The sequence below is a fragment of the Crocuta crocuta genome, unplaced genomic scaffold, assembly GCF_008692635.1.
Source record: "Crocuta crocuta isolate KB4526 unplaced genomic scaffold, BGI_CrCroc_1.0 scaffold884, whole genome shotgun sequence".
Classification (NCBI taxonomy): domain Eukaryota; kingdom Metazoa; phylum Chordata; class Mammalia; order Carnivora; family Hyaenidae; genus Crocuta; species Crocuta crocuta.
In genome coordinates this window covers 1929312-1943205 of record NW_027529549.1, presented here as the reverse complement: position 1 = coordinate 1943205, position 13894 = coordinate 1929312, and the positions used below count along the sequence as shown (strand labels likewise).

The following is a 13894-nucleotide window of genomic DNA, read 5'->3' as shown; positions in this document are numbered from 1 at the left end:
CCTCCCATTGCCTCAGCCTTCACCCTGGGTACCCACGACCCAGCTGTGGCAATTCTCAACAGCACATGGTACATCTTGTTTCATCTGCGTCCCATTCACTAACTCCCTCTAATCCCTCTGCCCCTTGGGTTATTTCTTGTTATCTATTTATCTATTTTGAGAGAGATCGAGAGCGTAAGCAGGGGAGGGGCAGAGAAAGAGAGAGAAGAGAGAGTCCCAAGCAGGTTCCATGCTGTCAGCTCAGAGCCTGAAGTGGGGCTCAAACTCATGAACCGCAAGATCGTGAACTGAGCCGAAATCAAGAGTTGGATATCTAATGGACTGAGCCATCCAGGCACCCTTGCCCCTTGGATTATTTTGAAGTGAATCTAAGACATGTTTCATCTGTAAAGATTTCAGTATGTCCAGGCTAAATTTTAAAAGTTGCCTAATTATTGCTACAAGGCTAACTGGTAATGGTGTTATTTTTGTAACAAGGTCAGGGATTTTTAAGCAAAAGTTACTCTTCTAGAGGTTACAAAGCCAACAAAAAATATAAATTTATCTCAACTGTACCATGAAAGTAAAAATGAGTAGTAAGTAGAGAAGTTACCAAAAACTTGGGGGGTGGGGGGGAAGGCCTTCTTCTGAGCTTATTTATACATTTATATATAATTCTACCAAACTTGATTATGGCTTCTCAGTCACAGTAATGACAAGGCACTAAGAAAGGAGACCACAGGACTCAATTATGTTCAAGCCCCAGTACCAATGCCATGCATCTCTTTGGTTCATTATTTCCAGTGTTGTTACAGCACAATGCAGTAGTTGGTCATTATGATGATTCTCAAGACATCCAGGAAAGGACATAATTTATTTAGTCAAACATTTTAAGGAGGCAGAGAAATGTATGACATTTTATATTCCTATACCAAGAAGTTAACATAGAAATGTTTGGGAGTTTAAAGGATACAATTTATCATTTACTGTTTTCTCTGTCAAGTCCTATGCCAGAAACTTGGAGAGTTAATGACATACTAATGACTGGGAGATAGGTTATTTCCCTTTTACAAAGAAGTTAGGACTCAGAAAAGCCAAACAAGCTTGTTTAAGGGTATCTCATGAGTAAGAAGAAAACCACTGATTCAAATTCAGGTCCCCTTTATACTAAGATTTTTGTGTTTTCTCCTACTGTGCTTCAGGTATGTCGGATTATGTTGGGAATAGCTTGTTTACCTCCTATGAAACCCTGAAGTAACCCGAGGCCTTCTGATACTGTTATTTTCTAAGGGGGTTTTCCTAAAAGTCTTTAACCAGATATGCCAATATTGAATAACTGAGAAGTAACTCAAGAAGTACAGAATATAAACTCCTCTAAGCCAGTTTTTAAAAAAATTTTTATTTAGTTTTTGAAACAGAGCATGAGCGGGGGAGGGGCAGAGAGAGAGGGAGACACGGAATCTGAAACAGGCTCCAAGTTCTGAGCTGCCTGCACAGAACCCGATGTGGGGCTCCAACCCACAAACCCACAAACCGGGAGACCGTGAACTGAGCCGAATTCCTATGCTTAACTGACCAAGCCACCGAGGCGCCCCACCGCTAAGCCAGTTTTATTTCTTGATTAACTTTATTACACAGTTAAATTGATCTAATTTTCTGCCATTTTCATTTTATTTACTGACATTTTTAATGAAATTAACAAAAATGAGCATTCCATTAAAACAGTTTTAACCATGTCATATTTTATTAATTATAGCTACTGCCTTGTGAATTGCCATTGGTTGCTATTATTTCTATCATACCTAATTCTCCTGTGTCAAATTTTGTAGATCTAAATTTTATCAAAGATTTTCTGTCACTCTTTGGTCAATAACAAATTTTGTGTGCTATTTTAGTCTTGGTCAGTTTTCGGTCTGATAGTTTTACTAGTAATATGCGTCATAGGCTGGACAAAGTCGTATTTATTTACAAGTGGGCATAGTTTTGTCAGCATGAATAAAGCATCCAGGTTTATTGTCTATCATTTCTTCCTTGCTACCTACACCCTAGTCCCAATATCTGATAAGGACAATGCTCCTTCCGAGGTCTCACCCCAAAAAATCATAAAATGCAGATCACATAATATTTTAATACTATGATTCTACACCACAAAATGAGGAACGTGTGAAGGCAGGGCTCTCTCTCTCTCTCTCTCTCTCTCTCTCTCTCTCGTGCTGAGCACAGCCCCCAGTAAGTTAGAGGCTTCAAAAAGACCTCAGAATTCACATGCAGAGACAAACTAGCCGCTTTAAGATGCCAGGCAAACAAGGTGCTACCAAACAACGGAAGACTGCCCCCAAAGAGCATGCTTGGATACACTTGTAAACTTGGATAAAGTTCGCTCTCTTCTCCCCATAAAATATGGCTGTGTGCGGAAAGAACTGCCTGATCCTTAAAACCCTGACCTTGTAAGTATACGGCGGTAGTTCTGGCTTCCGCCCCTTGCTCTGCCTTCCTCAGTGACAGCACGTTTCTCGTACCAAATGAACTGNTCTGATTCGTCGGCTTCCGACGCTCGGTCCTCGGCCGGCTGCAGGTCCACGTCTCGGCCTTCCTCCGGCTCCTGCTCCGTCCTCATGGCGGGCGCCCCTGGGCAGGGGCCGGAGACGGTGAAGATCTGCTCGCTGTCGCCGCCGCCGAGCTGTAGCAATTCCACCATGTCACTGCTGTCTCCCCTGGGCCACCAGAGCTTCCCGTTTGACTACGACGATGGCGACGGGGAGGATGAGGAAGAGGTGGAGGAAGATGCTCAGGATTCAGAAGCTGAGGTGGCGAACCAGAGAGGAGTGGAGTTACAGGGGTGCGCCAGGTAACCCCCGGGCCACAGGCCGATACAGCCCCTCTCAAGATTCCTTAAACCCTTGCAAGTGCCTTCTTCTGGCGGCCAAACACCCTCCTGGCGCCCGCCTCAGGCAGGCACCTGCATTCTGAGGTGCCCCTGCTTTTTACACGTAGAGTTGTGGGCCAGTTCTCACACGTGCCTGCAGATTTTCTAGGATTCTTAATCTCTTTTCCTGAGAATATGATCGTTCCAGTCTCCCTGTCCAGAAAAACGTACGTAGTCTCAAAAACACAAAATTTTACTACCATTTCAGGAAGTTTCCCTAATATTCAAAAGTCAGATTGTGGACAGCAGAACTCTTGTTCCAACCCATAACACCAAAAATTGTTTCCCGCACCTTGGTAGCGCCTGTGGTTATTTTGAAAAGATCTGATTGCCCGTGAAGGAAGGTGTAGGAAGCAGTATTACTTTGGGGCGGGGGGTGCATAAATGAGGAGCTGAACCAAAGCTTAGCAATGTCCATCTCCGCATCCACAGACAAGGCTGGGTCTGGTCTGATCACTCACTGAACAGAATAGAAATCACTGAGTCAGAGAGTGTTCAAACCAAAGAGATTGTTAAAATCATCTAAAATTCTTTTTTTTCCCTACAATTACTCAGAAAACATAGTTGGTGCTACATACTAATCTAGACACTGGGGACCATAAACAAGATAGACATGGCCTCTATTCTTATGAAATTAGTTTATTAATAAATGAATTTATTTTACACATTTGACAGATAACAAAACTGTGGCTCAGGATACAAATACAAAGTGGGATTCAGAGGCACATACCTAACTGTTAGAGCTGGGCCTAGCACTGAGCTATACCGATTAGGTTCTCTCTTGCCTGTGTGACATGCCTATTATTGGGTATATAGAAGTAAGATCAAAGGGCCTATCCCTGCAGGAATAACTTTCTGAGACAGGCTGAGTAATGCAGATTCCCTCTGGAGTAGGCTTATACATCATCTTCGGAAAGCACTTACACGTCTGATTGTCAAGCTGTGTAAGGCACAGTACAGGAGATCTCAGAAATACAGACCAGAGACCCTATGCTTTAGGTGTAATCAGCAAGGGAGCCTACTTGAGGGTAAGGCCTTCATACCCAGAGTGCATGAATGGAGTATGGAATCATGTGAGATGACTCCTGTACACAGTCACAGCAGCGAGAAAGTAAAAGTAAGTACATCGATGGGAATGGAGATCAGTTAAGTGTAACCAAGCAAGCCACTTGTCCAGACTGGTCGTAGCAACAAGAAACAGGCCTCTGATCAGCCTGATAGTAGTGCCTGATGATAGAGTTTCAGGAGTCCATTTTCATGTGGGTCATCATAGGCATTCTTCAGGATTGAGTTGGTCCCAAAGAATTTTAAAATAATTTTAAGGCTTTGGAAAAGACCGTCTTGAGTTGAATCAACAGCACTGAGCAGTGTCGACACAGTTTAGCAACCGGTGGAGGAGTGATGGCCATCAAAGCACAGAGTAGCTCCTGAGACCTTGTGTTGGCTTCTAAGAGCCAGACCCCTAATCACGTGGAGCTCAGGAGAGGAGGCAGACGTGTTTTATGTCTTACTTTCACCAAGGCCCAAGCAAGCTGGTAGTATCCCCAGGACTAAGGCTTCCCTCCTTATCGCTGCTGTATCACAGCTCGCTCCCTATGAACCAAAGGGAATAGGTGGGATATGGCCTAGAAGGAATACACGAGTTGCCAGGCCTTGTGGATTGCAAAGGGTAGATGCCCATTAGCGTTCAATACATGTGTGCTGAATGAATGCCTAATTCCCACTCCTAGAGAACAGGTAGATGCAGTGGTTGTCTGCAAGTGCTTCAGAAAACCTAGATTTTTCCCTTCAGGAAAGTAAGTGTTTACAAAATTTTCTCATTCGTCCTCCCTACCTCCAACCTTTAGTTGGTTCCTGGACAGTTTGGAGGTGAGGAGATGAGGAGCGCAGGCAGCCCGAGCGATAGCCCCAGCCCCAGCAGTGAGCATTCTCTCCAGGGACCAGGGAGTAAACCCAGAGCTATGCGAGATTGTATGCCGTGTGCCCATTGTTCATCTGCCATAGGGATAGACTGAGGTGTCCGGTGTGCTTGGTGCTTAGCTCAGCTAGACTGAGCTCCGGGTATTTTAGGTGTGCATAGAGGATGGCTTCAAGCATGTTGGACAGGACTGAGATGAAGCTCACAGTTGACTTCAGACAAGATGAGAAGTATTTTCCTTTCACAATATGCCTTGGGCCTTCTATTTATTCACCTTTATCCTGGTTTTTATATCACTCTCTGCATTAGGAAAACCATGCCTTAACAAATGTGTTTAGTCATACAAAGCTGCTTAGTAAGCCTCTCTTGATCATGGGTAGAGCTGTAGTGTATATGCTGTACATTTTGTAGTGTATATGCTATCATTTGTTAAAAATGTTAAGGCAAGAAATTTAATATTTTAAGTGTCATTTAAAAACAGCATCAACAACACTGATCTTNTATGCTGTACATTTTGTAGTGTATATGCTATCATTTGTTAAAAATGTTAAGGCAAGAAATCTATATTTTAAGTGTCATTTAAAAACAGCATCAACAACACTGATCTCACTCTTTCAACAAACATTTCTTAGGAGCTTACTCTATGCTAGGCCCTAAGCTAGACTCTTGAAATAAAAAATGAGTTAAAACATGCTTCCTGTTTGTAAGGAATTCATAGCCTATGGCAGAGGTGGACAAGTGACAGGAAGCCCAAGGTGCTCGGCCCAGAGTTTTTGCAGAGTTTTACTGTGAGGGAATAACGATTAATGCCTGAGTTAAATATTGTGGGTTTTATTATGTTTATTTTTTATTTTGAGAGAGACAGAGCGAGAGGAGGAGAGGGAGAGAGAGAGAATCCCAAGCGGGCTCCGCGCTGCCAGTGTGGGGGCAGACACAGCACTTTATCCCACGAACCTGGAGATCATGACCTAAGCTGAAACCAAGAGTTGGATGCTTAACTGACCGAGCCACCCAGGCGCTCCCGCTGAGTGGAATCTTGAACGGAGCGTAGGAATTAGCCGGACTCCTCCTCCTCCTATGAAATGACATGTACCAAATGCCTACTGAGTGCCCAGTGTCTGTGTTAAGTGGTATAGGATAGATTTTCTCATGCAGGGATGCCTGTGAGGGAGTCTCTGCTCTTATCTCCATCTGATAGTTGAGAACAGAGGATTCAGGGTTCAGAAATGGACTTAGCTAGGAGGAAGCAGGTAGAGATTCTTTATGTTTTACTCCCAGATCTAAGCTCTTGCATGGTCCCCCATGTAGAGGTGGAGGCATTTCAGTTTTAGACAAAACCACGGAGCACGGGGCATGGCACATCCATCGGTGCTTCAGTGCAGCAAGACTGTACAGTCCAGAGCAGCCCCTGGCAGAAGAGGCTGGGAAGACAGGCAGGAGCCAGTCCCTGGGTGTCAGGCTGTGGAGTTTGGATTTCATCCTGTGGGCAGGAGCCACAGAAGAGCCTTGAGGTAGGGAGGGACCGGATAGGAGGATGCATTGGAAGGATGAATCTGGCAAGAGTTGTGGAAAATGGTTTGAAACGGAGGCAGAAAGGCCGCTTATGTCCACACAGTGGTTGTAAGGTTGGAGAAGAGGAAAATGGCTTGAGAAAATTGAAAGAAGTAGAAGAGGCATGACTAGGTAATGATGTAGGTGTGGGTGGTGGGGGCACTAATGTGGACGGGGCCAGGAGGAGGAGACACAGGTCTGGGTTCTGGCACGGCTACCTGGGCCACTGTTGGTGCTTGTCACTGAGGTTGGGTTTTAAGAGGAGAAGTAAAATTTTCCTGGTGGAGAGGGTAATGGGTAGGGGGGTAGAAGAGGGTTAGACGTGTTTGTTACTGATTGACATTTAAGTGGCATTGTCTGTCAAACAGTTGGACCGAGGTGTGGAGCTGAGGAGAAAGATCTGGCCTGGAGTGACTGATGTGGGCACCATCAGCACCTGGTAATAGTTGAGACTGTGGGAACAGATGAGGTCTTTCTTCAAGACGGAGAAGGAAAGGTTCATATGAGAAATAAACAGCACATCAACAATGTCTCTTTCCTGCCAGAATACAAATTGTGTGAGGACATGGATCAATGAAGAAATAGCAGGAAAAAATTGAGTAAGCTGAAGCTCCGAGGTAGAAGTTGTGCAGAGGGGTGGGCAAGGCAGTTGGTTGCCTGAAGCAGGAATGTTAAAGAGACAGAGGTACGGAGTCTATAAACACCTAGTCTTTAGAACTGCCCTTGGGTCCTGAGCAACCTTCCTTTCCTTGAGTCCTAATGATTCCACTTTTGCTAAGTTTTATGAGGCTTGTGTATCTGGCTGAGGCCCAGTATTTCTCCTCCCTCCTCTCTTCTCTTCAGCTTGAATGACTACTTATTTTTCCATGTACCTAAAAGAGACAGACTGACAGAGGTGCATAGTGGAGATGGAGGTCGCCAAACTGGGGAGTCATAAACACTCTGTCTGAAGAATTGGCAAAAGAGAGTCAACCAGAACATTAAAGAATATAAGAACCATATTTTTTTTTATAACTTTAACAGAAAAGTTGAGAATTTCTAGGGTACCTGGCTGGCTCACTGGGTAGAGCATGGGACTCTTGATCTTGGGTTTCAAGTTTGAGTCCTACTTTGGGTGTAGAGATTACTTTAAAATCTTAAAAAAAAAAAAAATTCTGCTTATCCTTCACCCAAATAAAATCCTTAATTTAAAAAAAAAAAACAGCTTTTTGGTGTTTTTTTTTTTTTTATGTTTATTTTGAAAGAGAAACAGAGCTTGAGGGAGGGGCAGTGAGAGAAGGAGACACAGAACCCGAAGCAGGCCCCAGGCTCTGAGCTGTCAGCACAGAGCCTGACATGGGGCTGGAACCCACGAACCTTGAAATCATGACCTGAGCCGAAGNGGCTCTGAGCTGTCAGCACAGAGCCTGACATGGGGCTGGAACCCACGAACCTTGAGATCTTGGTTGCTTAACTGATGGAGCCACCCAGGCGCCCCCAAAATCCTTAATTGTTAACACATTTGGTTTATTATTTGTGTGTGTGTGTGTGTGTGTGTGTGTGTGTGTGTATACATAGTCTTTTTTTTTTTTCCTGGGACTATTTAAGGGAGGAAAAGGGGCAAGTCTGCTCCAGGATCTAATTAGGATCATGTGTTATAATTGTCCAGATGAGAGATGTTTTCTTTATGTTTTTTTAATTTTTGAGAGAGAGAGAGAGAAAGACAGCGTGAACAGGGGAGGGGCAGAGAGAGAGGGAAACACAGAATCTGAAGCAGGTTCAGGCTCTGAGCTGTGAGCAGAGAGCCTGATGCCAGGCTTAAACCCACAAACTGTGAGATCATGACCTGCGCTAAAGTCAGACATTTAACCAACTGCATCACCCAGGAGCCCCTAGAGAGATTTTTAAGAATTAAAAAAAAAAGTTTTCATTAAGGCAAATGGATTGGTATTCTTATCCTAATGGGTTTTTAAATAATGTGATTTTTAGATGATGAATTCAAAGGCAGTTTGATAGATAACTAATTCAAATATTGGATATCCTGTTTATGATTTTTCAAGTACATATTTATATATAAGTAAATTCATATATGTGTATTTATAAAAATCACAGTATTGTAATTAATACATAATATCAGTAATATAATAACACATTACATATAATTAATAATATGATACTATTATTAATATAATATAAATATATTATTAAGTTCTGTTTTTGCTGTATAGTTCCAGTGATTTTGACTGTTAAGCCAAAGACTTATGAGTACAGATGCTATAGTGTCCTCTCTCTTGTAGTAGTGTGGTTGCATCGGAAGTTAACCAAGAAGAACAGAAACGGGGGTGCCTACCAGAAAGCCACCTGACACCATGGGAAGTGTGGTTTGTTGGCAAAGAAAAAGAAGAACGTGACCGTCTGCAACAGAAAGCTCTGGAGGTAGGACTAGACAGTTTCCTTTTTACTTAATCTATGAGTTCACAAATTAGAGCTGCTGCCACAATTACAGTGTTAATATTATCCCTCAAAACAAAATTTTTCCATTTGTTTGTATCAGTTTGCTGTATCTGTTTTACCCTCTCTAATTGTAGAAATAATATGTTTATCATAAGAACATTTGGAAAATATAGCTAAGTATAATGAAGAACATTAAAACCCCTAATTTTACCACCTAAGATAACCAGTGTTCATATTATTGCACATAGCTTTCCAGATTTTCTTCAGTGTAAATTAAAAAAAAAAACAAAATAACTACAAGTGTGTATATTAAGACAAATAAAATGGAGCTTCACCATATATACATTTAACTAAAGTAAATGCAACTGCATTTACTTGGTAAAAGTTTTAAGAAAGGAGAGAAACCAAACTGAAATAGAGACAGGAATCTGCCCTCATATCACTCAGAGCATGTGTCCCGGAGTGAGTGTGTGGGGGCAGATGGGAATCTGCTGGGCTTCCTGGGTTTTCAGTTTCTCTGTGCCTCGCTGCCTCGCTTGTGGACGTTTCTGTGTGTGTGATTCTCTCTGAACTCTCACTCTCCAAACTCCTGAAATAACGTGAGATACATTTTCACATGAATCCTTTGGGGTTTTTTTTTGTTTTGNATTATTTAGTGCAGTAACTTTCAAAATATTTGTTCATGATGAGAAATCTACTTTGCTTCATGTCACACACAAATGCATGTATATATATATCTGAAATGATACCTTAATTTTGTGCAAAACCTGGTATTCTGTTCTTTCTTCCCTTTTATTTATTTATTTATTTAAGTTTATTTATTTATTTATCTTGAAAGAGAGAGTGTGAGTAGGGGAGGGGCAGAGAGAGAGGGAGAGAAAGAATCCCAAGCAGGCTCCGCACTGTCAGTGCCGAGCCCGACATAGGGCTCCGTCTCACAAACTGTGAGATCATGACCTGAGCCAAAACCAAGAGTCAGNTCCAGGCTCTGAGCTAGCTGTCAGCACAGAGCCCGACGTGGGGCTCAAAACCATAAACTGTGAGATCATGACCTGAGCCGAAGTGGGACGCTTAACCGACTGAGCCACCCAGGCGTCTCTCACATGAATCCTTTAAACTTCCTGTTTGCTCCTGAAAACCTAGCAACTAACCATATTTGGAGGATTTGGCATCCCCTAGTTACTCGCTATCTGAATCCTCCCTCTCTGAACCTAGAAACCAAGTAGATCTGAGTGGTAAGGGGTATGTCTTAATTTCTAATGAAACAGGATCAAACTCTTTTGTAACCTTTTTTCCACCTGTCATATTGTTAATATATTTCTGTATCATTCAGTGTGTTTATAACATCATTCCTAAATGGCTGGCTGAGATTATTAAAATGTATTTTAAATGTATTAGGTATATACTAGAATATAGTTAACTGGTTCACTATTGTCATATATTTAAATTTAATCTATTAGTAACTATGTTGCCATAAAAATCCTTGGATCTAAAGCGTTGATCCCTGTGATCTTCTTGCAGTAAATTTTCCATATCAATTTTGTAGCTAGTTATTTCTGTGATGGATTTTGAACCATGTAGGCAGTCACGTATTCAGGAGTCTTGGCATGATTCAATGATTGTAGAAACCAGTGCATTCTGCTATTTCCCTGTTGCATATTTGTATTTTAAAACACAAATCTATTCCTGGAGAAGTGCACAGTAGTACTTGTTTCCTCTTAGAATGCCCCAGGACTTGATAAAAGACCTTAAATTTGATGCCTGGCAGGCTTGTTTAAACTTTTTTTGCTTCAATTTCCTATCTATACAATAGGAATAAAAATAATACCCATGTCACAGGATTTTTGTGAGGTTTAAATGAGACAATATTATGGTGACTGGTATTGTTTTATTGGTGTTGTTACTGGTATCATTGCTATATTCATAGCCTTCCTAAAGCTTTTTTAATTTATTTTCAGAATTAGGATGTATTATTAAGACCCCAGACTCTTAGCTTCAAGTTTTAACATTACTAATGCCATTATTTAGTGCAGTAACTTTCAAAATATTTGTTCATGATGAGAAATCTACTTTGCTTCATGTCACACACAAATGCATGTATATATATATCTGAAATGATAGCTTAATTTTGTGCAAAACCTGGTATTCTGTTCTTTCTTCCCTTTTTTTATTTATTTATTTAAGTTTATTTATTTATCTTGAAAGAGAGAGTGTGAGTAGGGGAGGGGCAGAGAGAGAGGGAGAGAAAGAATCCCAAGCAGGCTCCGCACTGTCAGTGCTGAGCCCGACATAGGGCTCCTGTCTCACAAACTGTGAGATCGTGACCTGAGCCAAAACCAAGAGTCAGATGCTTAACTGACTGAGCCGCCGAGGCACTGCTTTATTTTTTTGTTTTTAAAGGCCAGTCATAACCCACTAGATTGGTTTTGGAATCAGTTTGGAAAACACTGAGCTAGTGAACCATTGTTAAAGTAGAGTTCGGTTTATAGTATTTAGCTTTATCTCTAACCTGGAGACTCACTTGTTACATTAAGGAAAGATGGATTACTTCAAGTTATTTTCAGAGTCAGTGTACAGTAAAAGAAGTTAATTAAATTACAAAAAATTCATAAGGGAGCCTAAGCTTTAGAGTCACATAGAACAAGGCTGAAGTTTTAGCCTTGCCATTCTAACTGTGACCTTGGGAAAGTTACCCAATTTCTCTGAGCCCCAGTTTCTTTATTTGTAAACCAGATGTTAGAGAGGCAGTAACAGAGCAATTAAAAGCATAAATTCTTGAACTGTATTTCCTGGATTAAAAACTTGGATCTTGGGCATATCCTTAACCTCTCACTGCCTCAATTTCTTTATCAATGAAAGGGAGGGAATAATATTTACCTCATAGTGTTGTTATGAGGACAAAGCAAACATAACGAGATACCCTGGTATATAGGAAGGATTCAGTAAAAGTTAGGTGTTATTATGTGTTAAAACAGATGATTATAACAACTGCTGAAGATTTGTTTTGAGAACAGATGAAAATAATGAATATGAAGTCCATACCACAACGATCAAAAATGTAGCAGGGTGTGCTTAGTTGAAAGATTAAAATCTCTTCATGTATTTAGTAGTTTGAAATTTCTTATGGCTACATCATTAACTCTAAAGCAATTAAAATATTTTAGCATGAATCTTGGTGTATCACTCATGCCAGCGATATAGAAAAATATAGGACAACTATTCACTTTATATATTTATTTTGTGCTTTTGTGGTATTCACATTTGTTTTCCTTGTTTTGGTTTTCTTTTTTCCAAAGATTTTTTTTTAAGGAATCTCTACATCTAACATGGGGCTCAAACTCACATCCCTGAGATCAAGAGTCGCATGCTCCGCTGACTGAGCCAGCCAGGCGCTCCATTCCATGTTCTATTTTCTAAGTGATGCTTTTCTTTTTTTGTCCTACTTAATTGCATTCTCTAATTTGTTTACAAGTCATATCATTAAAAGCACAGATTATTAGCCGTAAGGAACAATTCATTTCAGATTCCTGTTGAGGGCCAGAAAGTAACTTTGCCAGCATTTCAGTTCATGGCAAAGCTGAGACTGAGTCCTCATTCTTTCAACTTCCAATTTCATAAGTGTTCTTTCCATAGTATCAGGTGTATTGTACAAATGAATAGGTCAGACTTGGTATTTAATTTTGAACTTATCCTAGTGGTTTTATTTTCTTCCTTGAAATCTTAAAGGAAAATTTAAAGGATAATTGGGGCATTAAGAATCATATCTTCGCATAAATTTTATTTTAGCAACAGACATTTGTTTCAGACATGTCTCAAGACTGAGTTAAAAAATTATTTTAAAATTAAAAAAGTTTTCTTTTTCTAATGTTTATTTTTGAGAGAAAAAGAAAGAGAGAGAGAGAGAGAGAGAGTGCACACGCACACAGGAGAGGGGCAGAGAGAGAGGGTGATAGAGAATCTCAAGCAGTCTCCACACTGTCAGTGCAGAGTCCAATGCAGGGGTCAAACCCACAAAGTGAGATCATGACCTGAGCAGAAATCAGGAGTCAGATGCTCAAACAACTGAGCCACCCAGGTGCCCCTAAACATTTTTTAAAATTTAAAAAGAAATAGTTTTAATCTATCAAAATTACCTGCTTATAAAATTTGTTACTTTTGTAACTAATGTTGAATGAAAATATAGTAAATGTTAAACATTAGTATTATAGCAAACTAGCGTACTAGTTTTATAGATCATATACATTTTTTAAAAATTTTTTAATGTTTTATTTATTTTTTGAGAGAGAGACAGAGTATGAGCAGGGGAGGTACAGAGAGAGAGGGAGACACAGAAGCAGGCTCTGGGCTCTGAGCTGTCAGCAGAGAGCCTGACACCAGCCTGAACCCACAAACTGTGAGATCATGACCTGAGGCAAAGTTGAACGCTTAACTGACTGAGCCACCCTGGTGCCCCCATTTTATATTTAAATTTTTATTATTTAAAAAACTTACTTAACAGACTGTCCTAAATTCTCTATAACCTTTAGTTAATTCTAATTTTTAACATTTGCTTAAACATTTTAATATAATCTGTCCTAAATTATAAAAATGATCGTTTGTCAATAATCCAGGTGCTTTTTTTTTTCCCCCATCTTGCCTATGGCCGTTTCATTCATTAGCCCATAATGAAATAGGGCAGGATTTATTTAGAGTTGGTGAAACTCAAAACTGTGACTTTTCCAGATTCTTACCTTCAGTGGTCAAAAGTTTTCTGAAAGTCAGCAGAAGCTATTAAATAAAAATGTAACATTTAGGATCCTTTGTGGATTTTGTTTTTCCATATCAAGTGTTCACTCTGTGGGAAAATAACTATAATTCTGTTGAAACTCAGTGGTCTCCCAAAAGGCGTCCTAGGGTCCGGGTTGGAGAGGATGCTGGCTGTGTCTGGTTTAAAAGGAATGGCCTAGTAGTAAACTAAGGTGGGAGACTGTCCCACTGGGAATTCTGAGAGGGGGCTGCCTTTGTGTCTGTCGTGTGTTGGGGTGGTGTCTCAGAAAGGGATGTGTATTCTGGGGTAGCCGATGAGCACTATTTGAGTCAGTTACAGC

At 40.8% G+C, this 13894-nt stretch overlaps 1 protein-coding gene across 1 annotated transcript in view; it reads left to right on the top strand.

Moving 5' to 3' along the window:
- The first annotated feature begins 2501 nt into the window (after nt 1–2501).
- Nucleotides 2502–13894, top strand: part of CCDC34 (coiled-coil domain containing 34) — a 41229-nt gene continuing 29836 nt past the window's right edge. Inside the window, exons 1-2 of the mRNA XM_077761418.1 lie at nt 2502–2827; nt 8651–8789. Of these exons, the coding sequence (XP_077617544.1) occupies nt 2502–2827; nt 8651–8789 (465 nt within the window). The remainder of the gene's footprint in view (nt 2828–8650; nt 8790–13894) is intronic.